At 38.2% G+C, this 15229-nt stretch overlaps 1 protein-coding gene and 1 pseudogene across 8 annotated transcripts in view; one reads left to right on the top strand and one right to left on the bottom strand.

The window, feature by feature from the left end:
• Nucleotides 1-15229, top strand: part of CCDC171 (coiled-coil domain containing 171) — a 359813-nt gene that overhangs the window by 113473 nt on the left and 231111 nt on the right. For all 8 annotated transcript variants that reach the window (XM_049710683.1, XM_049710685.1, XM_049710687.1 and 5 more), the window contains one exon: nt 7471-7573. In XM_049710683.1, the coding sequence (XP_049566640.1) occupies nt 7471-7573 (103 nt within the window). The remainder of the gene's footprint in view (nt 1-7470; nt 7574-15229) is intronic.
• LOC101278736 (RNA-binding protein 7-like) lies at nt 5984-6788 on the bottom strand (annotated as a pseudogene).

The raw sequence follows: 15229 nt of genomic DNA, 5'->3' as shown, positions 1-15229 counted from the left end.
GTTTTCTTATACTGCAGGTTCTTATTAGTCATCAATTTTATACACATCAGTGTATACATGTCAATCCCAATTTCCCATTCAGCACACCACCATCCCCACCCCACCGCAGTTTTCCCCCCTTAGTGTCCATACGTTTGTTCTCTACATCTGTATCTCAACTTCTGCCCTGCAAACCGGTTCATCTGTACCATTTTTCTAGGTTCCACATAAATGCATTAATATACGGTATTTGTTCTTCTCTATCTGACTTACTTCACTCTGTATGACAGTCTCTAGATCCATCCACATCTCAACAAATGACTCAATTTTGTTCCTTTTTATGGCTGAGTAATACTCCATTGTATATATGTACCACAACTTCTTTATCCATTCCTCTATCGATGGGCATTTAGGTTGCTTCCATGACCTGGCTATTGTAAATAGTGCTGCAATGAACATTGGGGTGCATGTGTCTTTTTGAATTATGGTTTTCTCTGGGTATATGCCCAGTAGTGGGATTGCTGGATCATATGGTAATTCTATTTTTAGTTTTTTAAGGAACCTCCATACTGTTGTCCATAGTGGCTGTATCCATTTACATTCCCACCAACAGTGCAGGAGGGTTCTCTTTTCTCCACACCCTCTCCAGCATTTGTTGTTTGTAGATTTTCTGATGATGCCCATTCTGACTGGTGTGAGGTGGTACCTCATTGTAGTTTTGATTTGCATTTCTCTAATAATTAGTGATGTTGAGCAGCTTTTCATGTGCTTCTTGGCCATATATATGTCTTCTTTGGAGAAATGTCTATTTCGGTCTTCTGCCCATTTTTGGATTGGGTTGTTTGTTTCTTTAATATTGAGCTGCATGAGCTGTTTATATATTTTGGAGATTAATCCTTTGTCCGTTGATTTGTTTGCAAATATTTTCTCCCATTTTGAGGGTTGTCTTTTCGTCTTGTTTATGGTTTCCTTTGCTGTGCAAAAGCTTTGAAGCTTCATTAGGTCCCATTTGTTTATTTTGGTTTTTATTTCCATTACTCTAGGAGGAGGATCAAAAAAGATCTTGCTGTGGTTTATGTCAAAGAGTGTTCTTCCTATGTTTTCCTCTAAGAGTTTTATAGTGTCTGGTCTTACATTTAGGTCTCTAATCCATTTTGAGTTTATTTTTGTGTATGGTGTTAGGGAGTGTTCTAATTTCATTTTTACATGTAGCTGTCCAGTTTTCCCAGCACCACTTATTGAAGAGACTGTCTTTTCTCCATTGTATATCTTTGCCTCCTTGGTCATAGATCAGTTGACCATAGGTGCGTGGATTTATCTCTGGGCTTTCTATCTTGTTCCATTGATCTATGTTTCTGTTTTTGTGCCAGTACCTTATTGTCTTGATGACTGGAGCTTTGTAGTACAGTCTGAAGTCAGGGAATCTGATTCCTCCAGCTCCGTTTTCTTCCCTCAAGACTGCTTTGGCTATCCGGGTTCTTTTGTGTCTCCATACAAATTTTAAGATGATTTGTTTTAGTTCCGTAAAAAATGCCATTGGTAACTTGATAGGGATTGCATTGAATCTGTAGATTGCTTTGGGTAGTATAGCCATTTTCACAATATTGATTCTTCCAATCCAAGAACATGGTATATCTCTCCATCTGTTGGTATCATCTTTAATTTCCTTCATCAGTGTCTTATAGTTTTCTGCATACAGGTCTTTTGTCTCCCTAGGTAGATTTATTCCTAGGTATTTTATTCTTTTTGTCGCAATGGTAAATAGGAGTGTTTCCATACTTTCTCTTTCAGATTTTTCATCATTAGTGTATAGGAATGCAAGAGACTTCTGTGCATTAATTTTGTATCCTGCAACTTTACCAAATTCATTGATTAGTTCTAGTAATTTTCTAGTGGTATTTTTAGGATTCTCTATATATAGTATCATGTCATCTGCAAACAGTGACAGTTTTACCTCTTCTTTTCCAATTTGTATTCCTTTTATTTCTTTTTCTTCTCTGATTGCCATGGCTAGGACTTCCAAAACTATGTTGAATAATAGTGGTGAAAGTGGACGTCCTTGTCTCGTTCCTGATCTTAGAGGAAATGCTTTCAGTTTTTCACCATTGAGAATGATGTTTGCTGTGGCTTTGTCATATATGGCCTTTATTATGTTGAGGTAGGTTCCCTCTATGCCCACATTCTGGAGAGTTTTTGTCATAAATGTGTGTTGAATTTTGTCAAAAGCTTTTTCTGCATCTATTGAGATGATCATATGGTTTTTATTCTTCAATTTGTTAATATGGTGTATCACATTGATTGATTTGCATATATTGAAGAATCCTTGCATTGCAGGGATAAATCCCACTTGATCATGGTGTATGATCCTTTTAATGTGTTGTTGGATTCTGTTGCTAGTATTTTGTAGAGGATTTTTGCATCTATATTTATCAGTGATATTGGTCTGTAATTTTCTTTTTTTGTAGTACCTTTGTCTGGTTTTGGTATCAGGGTGATGGTGGACTCATAGAATGAGTTTGGGAGTGTTCCTTCCTCCTTTTTTGGAAGAGTTTGAGAAGGATGGGTGTTAGCTCTTCTCTAAATGTTTGATAGAATTCACCTGTGACGCCATCTGGTCCTGGACTTTTGTTTGTTGGAAGATTTTTAATCACAGTTTCAATTTCATTACTTGTGATTGGTCTGTTCATATTTTCTCTTTCTTCCTGATTCAGTCTTGGAAGGTTATACCTTTCTAAGAATTTGTCCATTTCTTCCAGGCTGTCCATTTTACTGGCATAGAGTTGCTTGTAGTAGTCTCTTAGGATGCTTTGTATTTCTGCACTGTCTGTTATAACTTCTTCTTTTTCATTTCTAATTTTATTGATTTGAGTCCTCTCCCTCTTTTTCTGGTGAGTCTGGCTAATGGTTTATCAATTTTGTTTATCTTCTCAAAGAACCAGCTTTTAGTTTTATTGATCTTTGCTATTGTTTTCTTTGTTTCTATTTCATTTCTTTCTGCTGCTCTGATACTTATGATTTCTATCCTTCTGCTAACTTTGGGTTTTGTTTGTTCTTCTTTCTCTAGTTTCTTTAGGTGTAAGGTTAGATTGTTTACTTGAGATTTTTCTTGTTTCTTGAGGTAGGCTTGTATAGCTATAAACTTCCCTCTTAGAACTGCTTTTGCTGCATCCCATAGGTTTTTGATCGTCCTGTTTTCATTGTCATATGTCTCTAGGTATTTTTTGATTTCCTCTTTGATTTCTTCAGTGATCTCTTGGTTGTTTAGTAATGTATTGTTTAGCCTCCATGTGTTTGTGTTTTTTACGTTTTTTTTCCCTGTAATTCATTTCTAATCTCATAGCGTTGTGGTCAGAAAAGATGCTTGATATGATTTCAATTTTCTTAAATTTACTGAGGCTTGATTTGTCACCCAGTATGTGATCTATCCTGGAGAATGTTCCATGCGCACTTGAGAAGAAAGTGTAATCTGCTGTTTTTGTATGGAATGTCCTATAAATATCAATTTAATCTATCTGGTCTGTTGTGTGATTTAAAGCTTCTGTTTCCTTGTTTATTTCCATTTTGGATGATCTGTCCATTGGTGTAAGTGAGGTGTTAAAGTCCCCCACTATTATTGTGTTACTGTTGATTTCCTCTTTTATAGCTGATAGCAGTTGCCTTATGTTTTGAGGTGCTGCTATGTTGGGTGCATATATGTATATATTTATAATTGTTATATCTTCTTCTTGGATTGATCCCTTGATCATTATGTAGTGTCCTTCCTTGTCTCTTGTAACATTTTTTATTTTAAATCTATTTTATCTGATATGAGTATAGCTACTCCAGCTTTCTTTTGATTTCCATTTGCATGGAATATCTTTTTCCATCCCCTCACTTTCAGTCTGTATATGTCCCTAGGTCTGAAGTGGTCTCTTGTAGACAGCATATATATGGTTCTTGTTTTTGTATCCATTCAGCAAGCCTGTGTCTTTTGGTTGGAGCAGTTAATCCATTCATGTTTAAGGTAATTATCGATATGTATGTTCCTATTACCATTTTCTCAATTGTTTTGGGTTTGTTTTTGTAGATCCTTTTCTTCTCTTGTGTTTCCCACTTAGAGAATTTCCTTTAGCATTTGTTGTAGAGCTGGTTTGGAGGTGCTGAATTCTCTTAGCTTTTGCTTGTCTGTAAAGCCTTTGATTTCTCCATTGAATCTGAATGAGATCCTTGCCGGGTAGAGTAATCTTGGTTGTAAGTTATTCCCTTTCATCACTTTAAGCATATCATGACACTCCCTTCTGGCTTGTAGAGTTTCTGCTGAGAAATCAGCTGTTAACCTTATGGGAGTTCCCTTGTATGTTATTTTCCATTTTTCCCTTGCTGCTTTCAATAATTTTTCTTCGTCTTACTTTTTGCCAATTTGATTACTATGTGTCTCGGCATGTTTCTCCTTGGGTTTATCCTGTATGGGACTTGCTGCACTTCCTGGACTTGGGTGGCTATTTCCTATCCCATGTTAGAGAAGTTTTTGACTATAATCTCTTCAAATATTTTCTCTGATCCTTTCTCTCTCTCTTCTCCTTCTGGGACCCCTATAATACAAATGTTGTTGCGTTTAATGTTGTCCCAGAAGTCTCTTAAACTGTCCTCATTTCTTTTCATTCTTTTTTCTTTATTCTGTTCTGCAGCAGTGAATTCCACCATTCTGTCTTCCAGGTCACTTATCCATTCTTCTGCCTCAGTTATTCCGCTATTGATTCCTTCTAGTGTAGTTTTCATTTCAGTTATTGTATTGTTCATCTCTGTTTGTTTGTTCTTTAATTCTTCTAGGTCTTTGTTAAACATTTCGTACATCTTCTCGATTTTTGCCTCCACTCTTTTTCCGAGGTCCTGGCAGGCGGATTCTTAACCACTGTGCCACCAGGGAAGCCCAGGATGAATTTTTATAAACAAGATCTACAATGAAAGGGAAACGGCATCTGATACATAAAAGTTTTGTTAAACAAGATTTAAAAATTTTTAAATCAAAGTGTTTTAGACTAAATTCTTTCAAATGTTCAAATGAAAACAAAAAGCAACCTGTACAGTCTCCATAATAAAATGTGTCCTTGTACACTTGTCCTGGGAGCTTTGAAAATGTCATAATTTTAGAAATTTGAGTGATAGAGGCAGCACTTAAAGGTTTCGTGAACCTTTTTTTCCCAAAAAAGAATACTTTCGATAAAACACTTTACCATTTTATCTGACTATGCATTTACATTTTTGTTCTTCCAGAAAAAGATTTACATTAACACTGTATTTTTACTGTAAAAAAATACATTTAGAGATATTTAACTTCCTGAGTGACTTCAGTCATACATCGAACATGATTTAATGAGCAAATTCTAAAACTTTATAATGAAATAGCAAGTGTAGATGTATACCTGTATGCTCACTTACGATAAAACTCAAAATCATGTCACAGAATTTACACTTAAGTTCTCTAAGAAGTTAAATAATATGATTTATCCCCAAACTTGACCAAAAGGTTTTCTCAAATGTTAGTAAAATGCATCACTGAATTTACATTTTCTCATTTATTAACAAAATACTGAGTCATTTCAGGCTGTCAACTTGAATGTTTTCCATTATATACACCAAAAATCTGATTCCCTAACAAGAAACTTCTTGCAATACAAAAAGATAACAGATAATTAAAATATTTGCTTCATAATACAACTTATCAGTATAATACATCCGTTCCTCAATTGTCTAAAATGATTAGGAATTGTAGCACTTTCTTTTGCATAAAACCGTTTCCTCTTCTTAAAACCCTGAGGTGAAAGGTTATTAATGTAATAAAACTAGAACCACAATTCTTCTCATTTCTGTATTGGACTGCAGTTAGGTTTAAAAAATTTTATAAAGAAATGTGGCAACTTGTAAAGCTGCTCTAGAGTTTTTTTAAGAAAACATTCCAAGAAACAACTTAACAAAAAGGGCCTATAAAGACCCTATGAAAACATCCTTTTAACACTTGTTAGTGTCAAGATGAGCGCCATTTTCCATCTCTACCACTGTCTCTTCTGTTAACATAGTCATGGCTCCAGCCATCGTGATTTCTCTCTTCATAGAAGAAATCATCTCTGTTTCCTCTGTAATGATGGTTGGACCCGTGATCAGTGTAAAGCTGTTCATGGCAATAATGTCTATCCACTATGTAGGGATGAGAATTCTCTCTGACTTTTCGCCATGATAATGGTGTATCTTGGCGCCACTGGGAGGTTGAAGACTGGTTAAAAGTATGATTATGTGACTGAACTGATGGGGAAAATCCTGATTGATCCAGATGTGGAGAACCAAATTTCCCTCCATATGACATCTGTCTCAAAATACTGTTCATCACTGCTTGTCTCTGAAAATTTTCTGAAGAAGAAAAAGACCTTTGAATTATTGGTGCTGATGGAGTCATGTTATCCACTGTCCTTTCATACCTGCTAGGAGATGTGGAAGTAGGGCTTGAACTTCCAACATGATGCTGGGAATATGACAAACTGACCTCCTGTGAGGCAAGGCTACTTCCTGATCTAAACTGAAGTTTGATGGGCCTTCCAAAAAGTTTGATTCCGTTAAGCAGATTTATGGCATAAGGAACAGATTCTTCATGTTTGAAATTCACAAATGCAAACTGCTTTGGTTTACCATCCTTATCTTTTGGAATTTTCACTTTTATTACTGGCCCAGCCTGGTAGAAAAGCTGGAAAAGCAGCTCCTCTGTCACTCGTTTCAAGGTTGCCCACAAAGAGAGTACCATCCGCTTCGGCTGCCACTGCCCCCATCTCAGCATCGCCCCCTCCCAAAAAAGTGGGGTCAGTCTTGACTCCTCATTTTATCTGAGCACTTCTCCAATCTCATCTAATCCAGTCCAATCCAATCCAATCCAGTCAATGTCATCTAACCCAGTGCAGCGCTACCAAGGTTGGCCATTCCACCTTCTAAGTATACAACCCCCAACATCCTTCAGTGCATACACCCCGCACCCCTTTTGCTCTGCTAAGACCCTAATCTAAGCTGCCATCACCTCTTGGGTAAACTGCTGCAGTTCCTTCTAACTGCTCATACTGCATTCACTTTTGAACACCATCTGGCAATTTGCTACATGACTGCAAGTGTGATCTTTTAAAGTTTTCCTTAATTTCTCTGTGTCTCTGTTTCCTTATCTATAAAATTGGGATAATGATAGCCCTTCCCTCATAGATTCGTTGGGAGGATAAAAAGAATTATTATGTTAAAATACTGAGAATAGTGCCAGGCACTAAGACCTCAGTAAACTGTTATTGAGACCTTACACAGTGTTGCATTAAGCCAAGTAAAAGGTATGATTACGACAGAAAGAAGTTTATTAATAATAGATTTGAATGGAGTAATTATTAGCTTGTTTATACTTAATTGTGCTATATGTGTTCACATAAAAAATCTGTAACTCTTATAATGCGTGACCTTATTATGTGTAATTTTTTTCTTAATTAAAAGGCTAAGAAGCACCAGGCTTTTCTGGTAGAGACATGTGAAAATAACGTGAAAGAGTTGGAATCAATCTTGGACAGCTTTTCTGTGTCTGGCCAGTGGACATCAGGTTAGTTGAAGGTATGAAATGACAGATGCATCTGTCAATGTTCCAAAGTCACTGCATTTTGGGAATTCTGCAGATGCCTCTTATAGTCCCTCATCTCAACATGTTTTGATTTGATGACATGATAAGAGCAGTTCTCACAGCAGTCAGTTGGCCTAGCTGGCTAAGAAAGGGTGACGGACTGTGGACCTGCTGTTGTCCTCCCAGAACTTGATTTACAAGTGTTGGTGTCTGTATGATTGGACAGACAAGGGCTCACTTGCTGTGTTCTGAATCCAACTGAGAAAAAAGTCCTTACAGTATACCTGCAAGGGGAACAGATGTTTCCATCAAACTGAGCCAAATTCTGAGCAACCTTCAGCAACTTAAAGGTCATGCATTCAAAAGGTTATGTAGGACACAGGCTGTAACGCAGTGCATATTCTACACTATTGCTTTCTAGGCTGGTTTTCTCCTTGATTTCCTACTACTGTATACATACTCTCCAGATAAAAGTGCTTAGATAAAATGTTTTGGTTTTAGTATTAGCCCACTTAATATGATAAAGAACTGTAAAGATTGTATATTGGTTAGGCATATTTTGGGAACTAGGAAAAACATTAGTTGGCTAATGAGTTCCGTCCATTCCATGATTTCTACTTCGTTAATTTTTTTGTGTGTATGCCATTATGTGTGCTATAGTAGCTTTGACTTAAATACTTTCACTTTTCTACCTGTTTTCTTTTGCCATACTGTCAACCTCAAATTATTTAGTTGCTTTCTAACTCAGTTATATTTTTCAAAAAAGCATATAAAATTAAATTCCTTACACCTTAAAATAGCTTGAAGACTCTGTTTTTCTAAAGGAATCAAACAGATATTTGGCAAATGAGTTCTTTAGGAAACACTTAAGTTCAGGAAAGTTTGTGGTCCTCAAAAAAGCAGAAAGATATGAACAAGGCCTATTTTCACATTATGGATCTGCAGATTTCTGTTGGTGAACCAGTAGAAATTTAGTGTGATTTGCTATTATCTATTTTTAACTTTGTTTTTATTTAAACATTTTCTAAAAGCATTAGTGTTTCATGGTTTGTTACTGTGGAAAAATCAAGGTGTATACAAGTGACATAAAAATATAGATATCCACTTTTTAATTGTATTTGCTAAATAAAGCTTTGGAGTATAAAATTTTCTTTTGCAGTGGTACTGTTTTATTATTGAGATGTATCATTGTTTAATGGTTTTAGGATCTTTAAAAGTTGTTAAATTATTATCATAGCATATCTTAATGCTTCAATATTCAGAGCTGAATTAGAAAAGCTAAGAATAATGAGGTCATGTCTCCTTTGAGGTTTAAAATTAGTTGATAATAAAGCAACTCATTAGTTATTACTAAACGTATAGAAAAAGAATTATCTGCAGTGGAAGTGCAAAGTCTTAACCATTGGACTGCCAGGGAAGTCCTAGTAACAATCCTTTTTGAATGTCCTAGCTTCCCATATATATATATGCACATCCTGTGTATTACAGAGAAAGTGTTCCTGGGAAAGGGACTGTGTGCTGAATTAGTGATTTTTGTACTGTTATAGTGGTCTTTGTTTCCATATTGTGCTGGTTATTCACTTTTTACTTGCCCTAGAATCATTCTCCTATGGTCTCTGTTTTGCCTTGTAGAGGCTGACCTCTGTGGACTGCATGATCTGGGCTCCTTTGCCCTCTGGCTTTGGGGTTGGATTTGGACAGTGGGTGCACCAGCAGGAGATTAAGAGGGTGGAGGAAGAAAGGAAAGCAGAGAAAGTCAGGGTGTTTATTTCCCCTGCTCCCTCTGCTCCAGTGCATTCCTGGCAGTGGTTTCCTTTTTGGCAGCTACAGCTTCTGTCAAGTTGGGTCCTCTTCCCGTAGCTGTGGCTTGTGTTGGACTATGGTAACAACATTCCTTCCAGTTGACCCCCCTAAGCCATGGTACTGGTTTTCCAGTCTTGCTGGTTCTTGGTGCCTCATCATATCTTTTTGGTTCTCTTAACCTGTTCACATTTCTGTAAATATCTTCATTAAATTTTCTTCCAGTGAATTCTTCTGAGTATGCCATTTCTTCCTGCTGATACCCTGACTCAGTCACATACCTGCTTCAGACTTGATTTTATTTTTGCTCTTGGCTTCCGTGAAATAGCCCTGTATAACTATAATGGACTCCCTTTCTGCTCATACCACCTCAGGTTGGGCTTTTGTTACTTAACAAAGAGGGATGTAGTTAATAAAGCTTATTGCTCAACATTTTATGGAAGTGCCTGAACAATTGAGATTGCCTTACTGCATCAGACCTGGCTTCAGCTACACAGAGGTGACCAAATAATTTGTTCCTCTGAAATGAAGTAATTAAAAAACTTATCTTAGGATCATTCAAGGGTGTGTGTGTGTGTGTGTGTGTGTGTGTGTGTGTGTGTGAGATTATTTATATAAACATGTATATATAGTATATATGTCTTTAAGAAAAAATCTATTTCAAATAGAAATATTCTTACTATGTGATGGTAGCACAGCTTCAGAATTTGTTACACAATTAATTTTGTTATCTTGGAAAGGGTTTTCCAGAGAGATCCTCTGTTTTGTAGTTATGGCAAGTAGGCCATAGTACCTTACCCCCTTTTATTACCTCTTCATACCTTTCAGTTCAATATATACTCTACCTACCGCCCCCCGCCCTCCATTTCAGGAAAAATAATCCATGGTAGAAATTTAGAGGGATGGTTACAAATTTTTCTTTTTTTTTTTTGACTTGCTCTTTAAGATGGTAGGAATGAAAGCTAATTTTCTGAATGAATTTTAGTCCAGAGTTGACAGCAGTTGCCAGGTGTTCTATTTCCTGTCTTCAGTTTTTGTGGTCTTCTACATGAAGAAATCTTTCTGAAGCAAGAGTAACTCATCAGTTTGCCTTCATGTAGCAGATAAGACGAAGTTTCAGTTAGTCTAAGACATTCAGGAATTTATTTACTTAGAGGATTTAACTTGATCTTTACACCAGAAATCAGTGTGACAGTTTACACCTTGTTTCCTAGTGCCTCCAACACCTCCTCCCTCTCTTCTGCTTCCACCTTGTTCCCCTTCTGTCTCTTTCTCTAAAGCCATCAGAATGAGCATTTGAAAACCTAAATTAGAGCATGTCATTCCTTTGCTGTAAAGCTCGCTGGGCTCTGCGCTTTGCTAATACTAGAAACTGAAGTGCGGGCAATGGCTTGCAAGACCCTACATGGTCTACCCCTATTTTTATCACTTCTTTGTCCTCACTTCCTACTACTCTCCCCATCCCTCTCCCTGTTTGGGCCACTCTGTCCTCTGGCTGTTTCTTGACCATACCAAGCAAGCTCCTGCCTTGGGGGCCTTTGTGTTGGCCATTGCTTTTACCTGAAAAGTTCCTCACCTAGATATATCAGCATAGCTCTCTTTCTTATCTTCCTTGAATCTATGCTCAAATCTCACCTTCTCCGTGAAGCTTACCCACTACCCAGTCCCATGCTGCTTGCCTCCCTACCTCTGTCCCTTTTCTGCTCTACGTTTTATCCCATGGCACTTATTGGTGTCCAACATTTCTAACAGACTATGTGGTGCATTTATTATTATATCAGCGTTGTCAGGGTTCTCCAGAGAAACAGAACCAATAAGATATATATAGATACACACAAGAGGAGATACATTGTAGGAGTTGTTGCACATGGTTATGGAGGCTAAGAAATTTCATGATCTGTCCTCTGCAAGCTGAAGAACCAGGAAAGCCAGTGATATAATTCAGTCTGAGTCCAAAAGCCCAAGAAACTGGGGGCCACTGGCATAAGTTCTAGAATCTAAAGGCTCAAGAACCAGGAGCAGGATGTCTGAGGGCTGAAGAAGAAGAAAATCCCAGCTTAAAGAAAGAGTATTTTCCCTTCTGCCTTTTTGTTCTATTGGGATGGGAGGAGGAGGGGATAGGAGTAGGGGGTGGATAAGGGAGGCCAATGGATTGGATATTGCCCTCCCACATTGGTGAGGGCAGATCTTCTTTACTTAGTCTACTGATTCAAATGCTAATCTGTTCCAGAAACACTCTCACAGACACACCCAGAAATAATGTTTTACTAGCTATCTGGGCATATCTTTAGCCCAGTCAAGTTGGCACATAAAATTAACCATCACAATATCCAAGCTCCATGAGGGCAAGGATCTTTGTCTCTTTTATTTACTAAAGGATTTTAAGCAGGTAGAAGAGTACTTGGCACAAAGGAGGCACTCGAATATTTATTGAATATGAATGAATAAAAAAGCATGAATGAATTGATAGGTTGAAGTTCTATTTTAAATTATAGTTTTTGAGGCTATAAAGGTAGTCATGGAATCTCTTTCAAAATTTTAGCAGCCCTTTGGGTAGTAATCCATAAGGAGTCACCAGGAAGATTGACTTTCCATCTTCATTGGAAAAGATGTACAGTCTTTCATGGGTTATAGAAATGTCACCTTGATTGCCTACTATTATTAGACAAGGTAGCCTCAATTTACTCAACTAGGGACATTTATTTCCTATTTCTGCATTCTACTTTCCACTAAAGTTGACACACTACAGCTGCTCATATTTCTTTTGATAGAAATTCTTAGAGTGTGTATGGGGAGAAATCCTTTCCCACTTTGAACCCATGTAGTCTTTCTGCCTCAAGTGTTTCTTCTACTATAGTTTTACCTCTGCCTGAGGATGTTAGCAAACATATAGAATGTGACTTTTCCTTCATTAGGTTCATGAAAGAAAGTTTTTCTTCTGACTCAATCTTGGATCCTCCTTAGGGTGCTTGACTTTTGTGTTGACTGAGACAGAGCCCCTCCAACCCTCTTCAACCTTTCCTTCCTTGAGGAAATCAGATGTATTCTTTTTCTTTCTACTGGAGAGGCTGAAGGACCCTAGGAAATAATAGCAACAGCATTTGATGCCTTTAGGTATGTGCATATCACCCAGGAATTGGGCAGTTTCAGGGACTGTTCTTAGGAAAATCGGGACAACAAATGGTACTTTTCCTCTCCTCTCTCCTCCTTTCTATCCTTAGTAAAGGATTATTGCCTAGATCTAGCATCTTCTTGAGAATTTTAATTGTCCTTGTGAACCCCGTGGCTGGTACCTTTTAATTAGAGGTTCATGGTTTACGGAGAAGTTGAGGATGCCTGCAGCACACAGGTCTCCTTTGGTGTCACTTGCCAGTTTCTTCTCTCTTGCTTCCCTCACCTCCCAATTCACTGAGGTTTACAAACCAAACGTGTCCTAATTCATCATGCTCATAGCTTTGGTTTGTGAAATCCAAAGAAGTGACTGCACTAAGAGGGCTCAGCATTTCTAATGAGATCATTAACTAATCACACAATTAAGGTGGCTGAGAAATCAGGAGTCAGGAGAGGCAGTCTGACTCTGAAGGCCTGAGAAACAGGAGACCCTGGTGTAAGTTCCAGTCTGAGGCTGAGTCCAAAGGCAGGAGAAGACTGATGTCCCATTGAAGATAGTCAGGCAGAGAGAAAGAATCCTTTCTTACTTAGCCTTTTGTTCTATTTGGGCCTTCAGTGGGTTAGATGAGGCCTACCCACGTTGGGGAGGGCAGTCTGCTTTACTCAGTCTACTGATTCACATGTCAGCCTCATCCAGAAATAGCCTCATAGACACACCCAGAAATAATGTTTAACTGAATATCTGGGCCCCTAGCCCAGTCAAGTTTACACATAAAATTAACCACCCCTTTTTCTCCTTCCTGCAAACCCCTCATAACCACCATTCTATCTTCTGTTTCTATGAATTTGACTACTTTAGGTACCTCGTATAATGGAATCATATATTATCTTTTTGTGATTGGCTTATTTTGCTTAGTATAATGTCCTCAAGTTTAATCCATGACATGGCATATGACAGGAATTCCTTCCTTTTTAAGGCAAATAATACTCCATTGTATGTATTTATCACATTTTGTTTATTCATTCGTCTGCTGATGGACCTTTGGGTTGCTTCCACCTCTTGGCTATAGTGAATAGTGCTTCTGTCAACGTGGATATACAAATATCTCTTCTAGACCCTGTTTTCAGTTCTTTTGGATATACACCCAGAAGTGGGATTGTTCCATCAACTTTTATCACAGAACTTGAGTGTACTCAAGTGGGAGTCCTGTGGGATGTCTTGCATTCTAGATATACTCTTTCTTACCACCAATTTTCCCTTGGTAAGCAAGACCAATTGTCTTGGTATAGAAGAACCTTCTTTGCTCTTTGGTTTCCTGGCATGAAGAGCTCAGAAATGACCAGGTGACAGTGTCAGCTTCCATTTTTAATGGAACCATTGCTGTGCCCCATGGTGGAAGCATTTCTTCCTTGGGAATTAAGACTTAGACCAATAGAGCCCACAATTCCTGGGATGGGAAGCAGACATTTCACTGGTGGATCATTAGGTGTAATATGAGCCACTCCCATTTCCAACATTTGATTCCTGGACGTGTGATTCCTGGCTATGGGAGAAACATGCCATATATCGATTGCTGACTCAGAGCACAAACTGTATCTTGGAGGATATTACCCTTGTCCCACAAAATGTTGCCATCCAGCCAGTGCTATGAATCTTCAAAAGGCCATTATACTATTCTGTATGCCAGCTACTTCAGAGTGTTGGGAGACATAGTAAGACCAGTGAATTCTATGAAAATGAGCCAATTTCCATACTTCATTTGCTATGAAATGAGTTCCTTGGTCAGAAGCAATGCTACGTGGAATACATAATGGTGAATAAGACATTTTGTAAATTCATGGATGACAATTCAGCAGAAATATTATGGTCAGGGAAGGAAAATGTCTTTCTAGAGTGTCTACCTTAGTGAGAATGAGCATTGATTATTCCATGATGGAAATGACTTAGTATAATCAACTTGCCACAAGGTGACTGGCAGTGCCACTAGAGAGTAGTGTCATATCATGGATTCAGTGTTTTTCTTTGCTATTGGTGGATTTGGCACTTAACAGGAGTTGTAATCCTATCAGCCTTGGCGAATGGAAGTCCATGTTGCTGAGCCCATGCATCACCTCTGTTCTTGCTGCCATGACTCCTGTGTTGTAGGGGCAACGAAGATGAGCAAGGACAAAGGTGGCTGGGAAAATATGCTAGCTGACATCCACAGAATACTTCATCTTGTCCTCCTGATTGTTAAGATCCTCCTCTACTTAAGTTGATCTGGGCACAATGACCATCTGGAGAGGTCTGTCCACACACTCTTGCCCAGACCACCTTGTTACCAGTTTTCCAATAATGTTCTTTTCGAGTGCCTGACCATTAGCCAAACTGTTAGGTACTACCTCCAAATTAGTGTATATTTGTACCTTTGGTCATCTCTCATTCCAGACAAAATGATAGTTGGGTCCATTACTGCATACTGGGAGGATTTTTGCTTCACCACTGTCCTTCAAGGCCACCCTTGAATAAGGCTGTCATGCCACAACTGTCAACTTTTGAGTAGTAGCAGCACATCATACAGAAACATCTATATAACAAGCCCATTCCGCCCCCTCCCCACCATTAGTCAACTGGTTTTAGGGAACTTTTCCATGGGTCCAGGGTGTAGGTTAAGAGGGAAGAAGCAGTGTAACAAGAATAGGGCCCATGGGAATCTGGATTACTTATTCATGCAACTTGCTTGTACC

The sequence above is a fragment of the Orcinus orca genome, chromosome 6 (assembly GCF_937001465.1).
Source record: "Orcinus orca chromosome 6, mOrcOrc1.1, whole genome shotgun sequence".
In the NCBI taxonomy this organism is placed as follows: domain Eukaryota; kingdom Metazoa; phylum Chordata; class Mammalia; order Artiodactyla; family Delphinidae; genus Orcinus; species Orcinus orca.
This window is presented reverse-complemented; position numbering and strand designations above follow the sequence as displayed.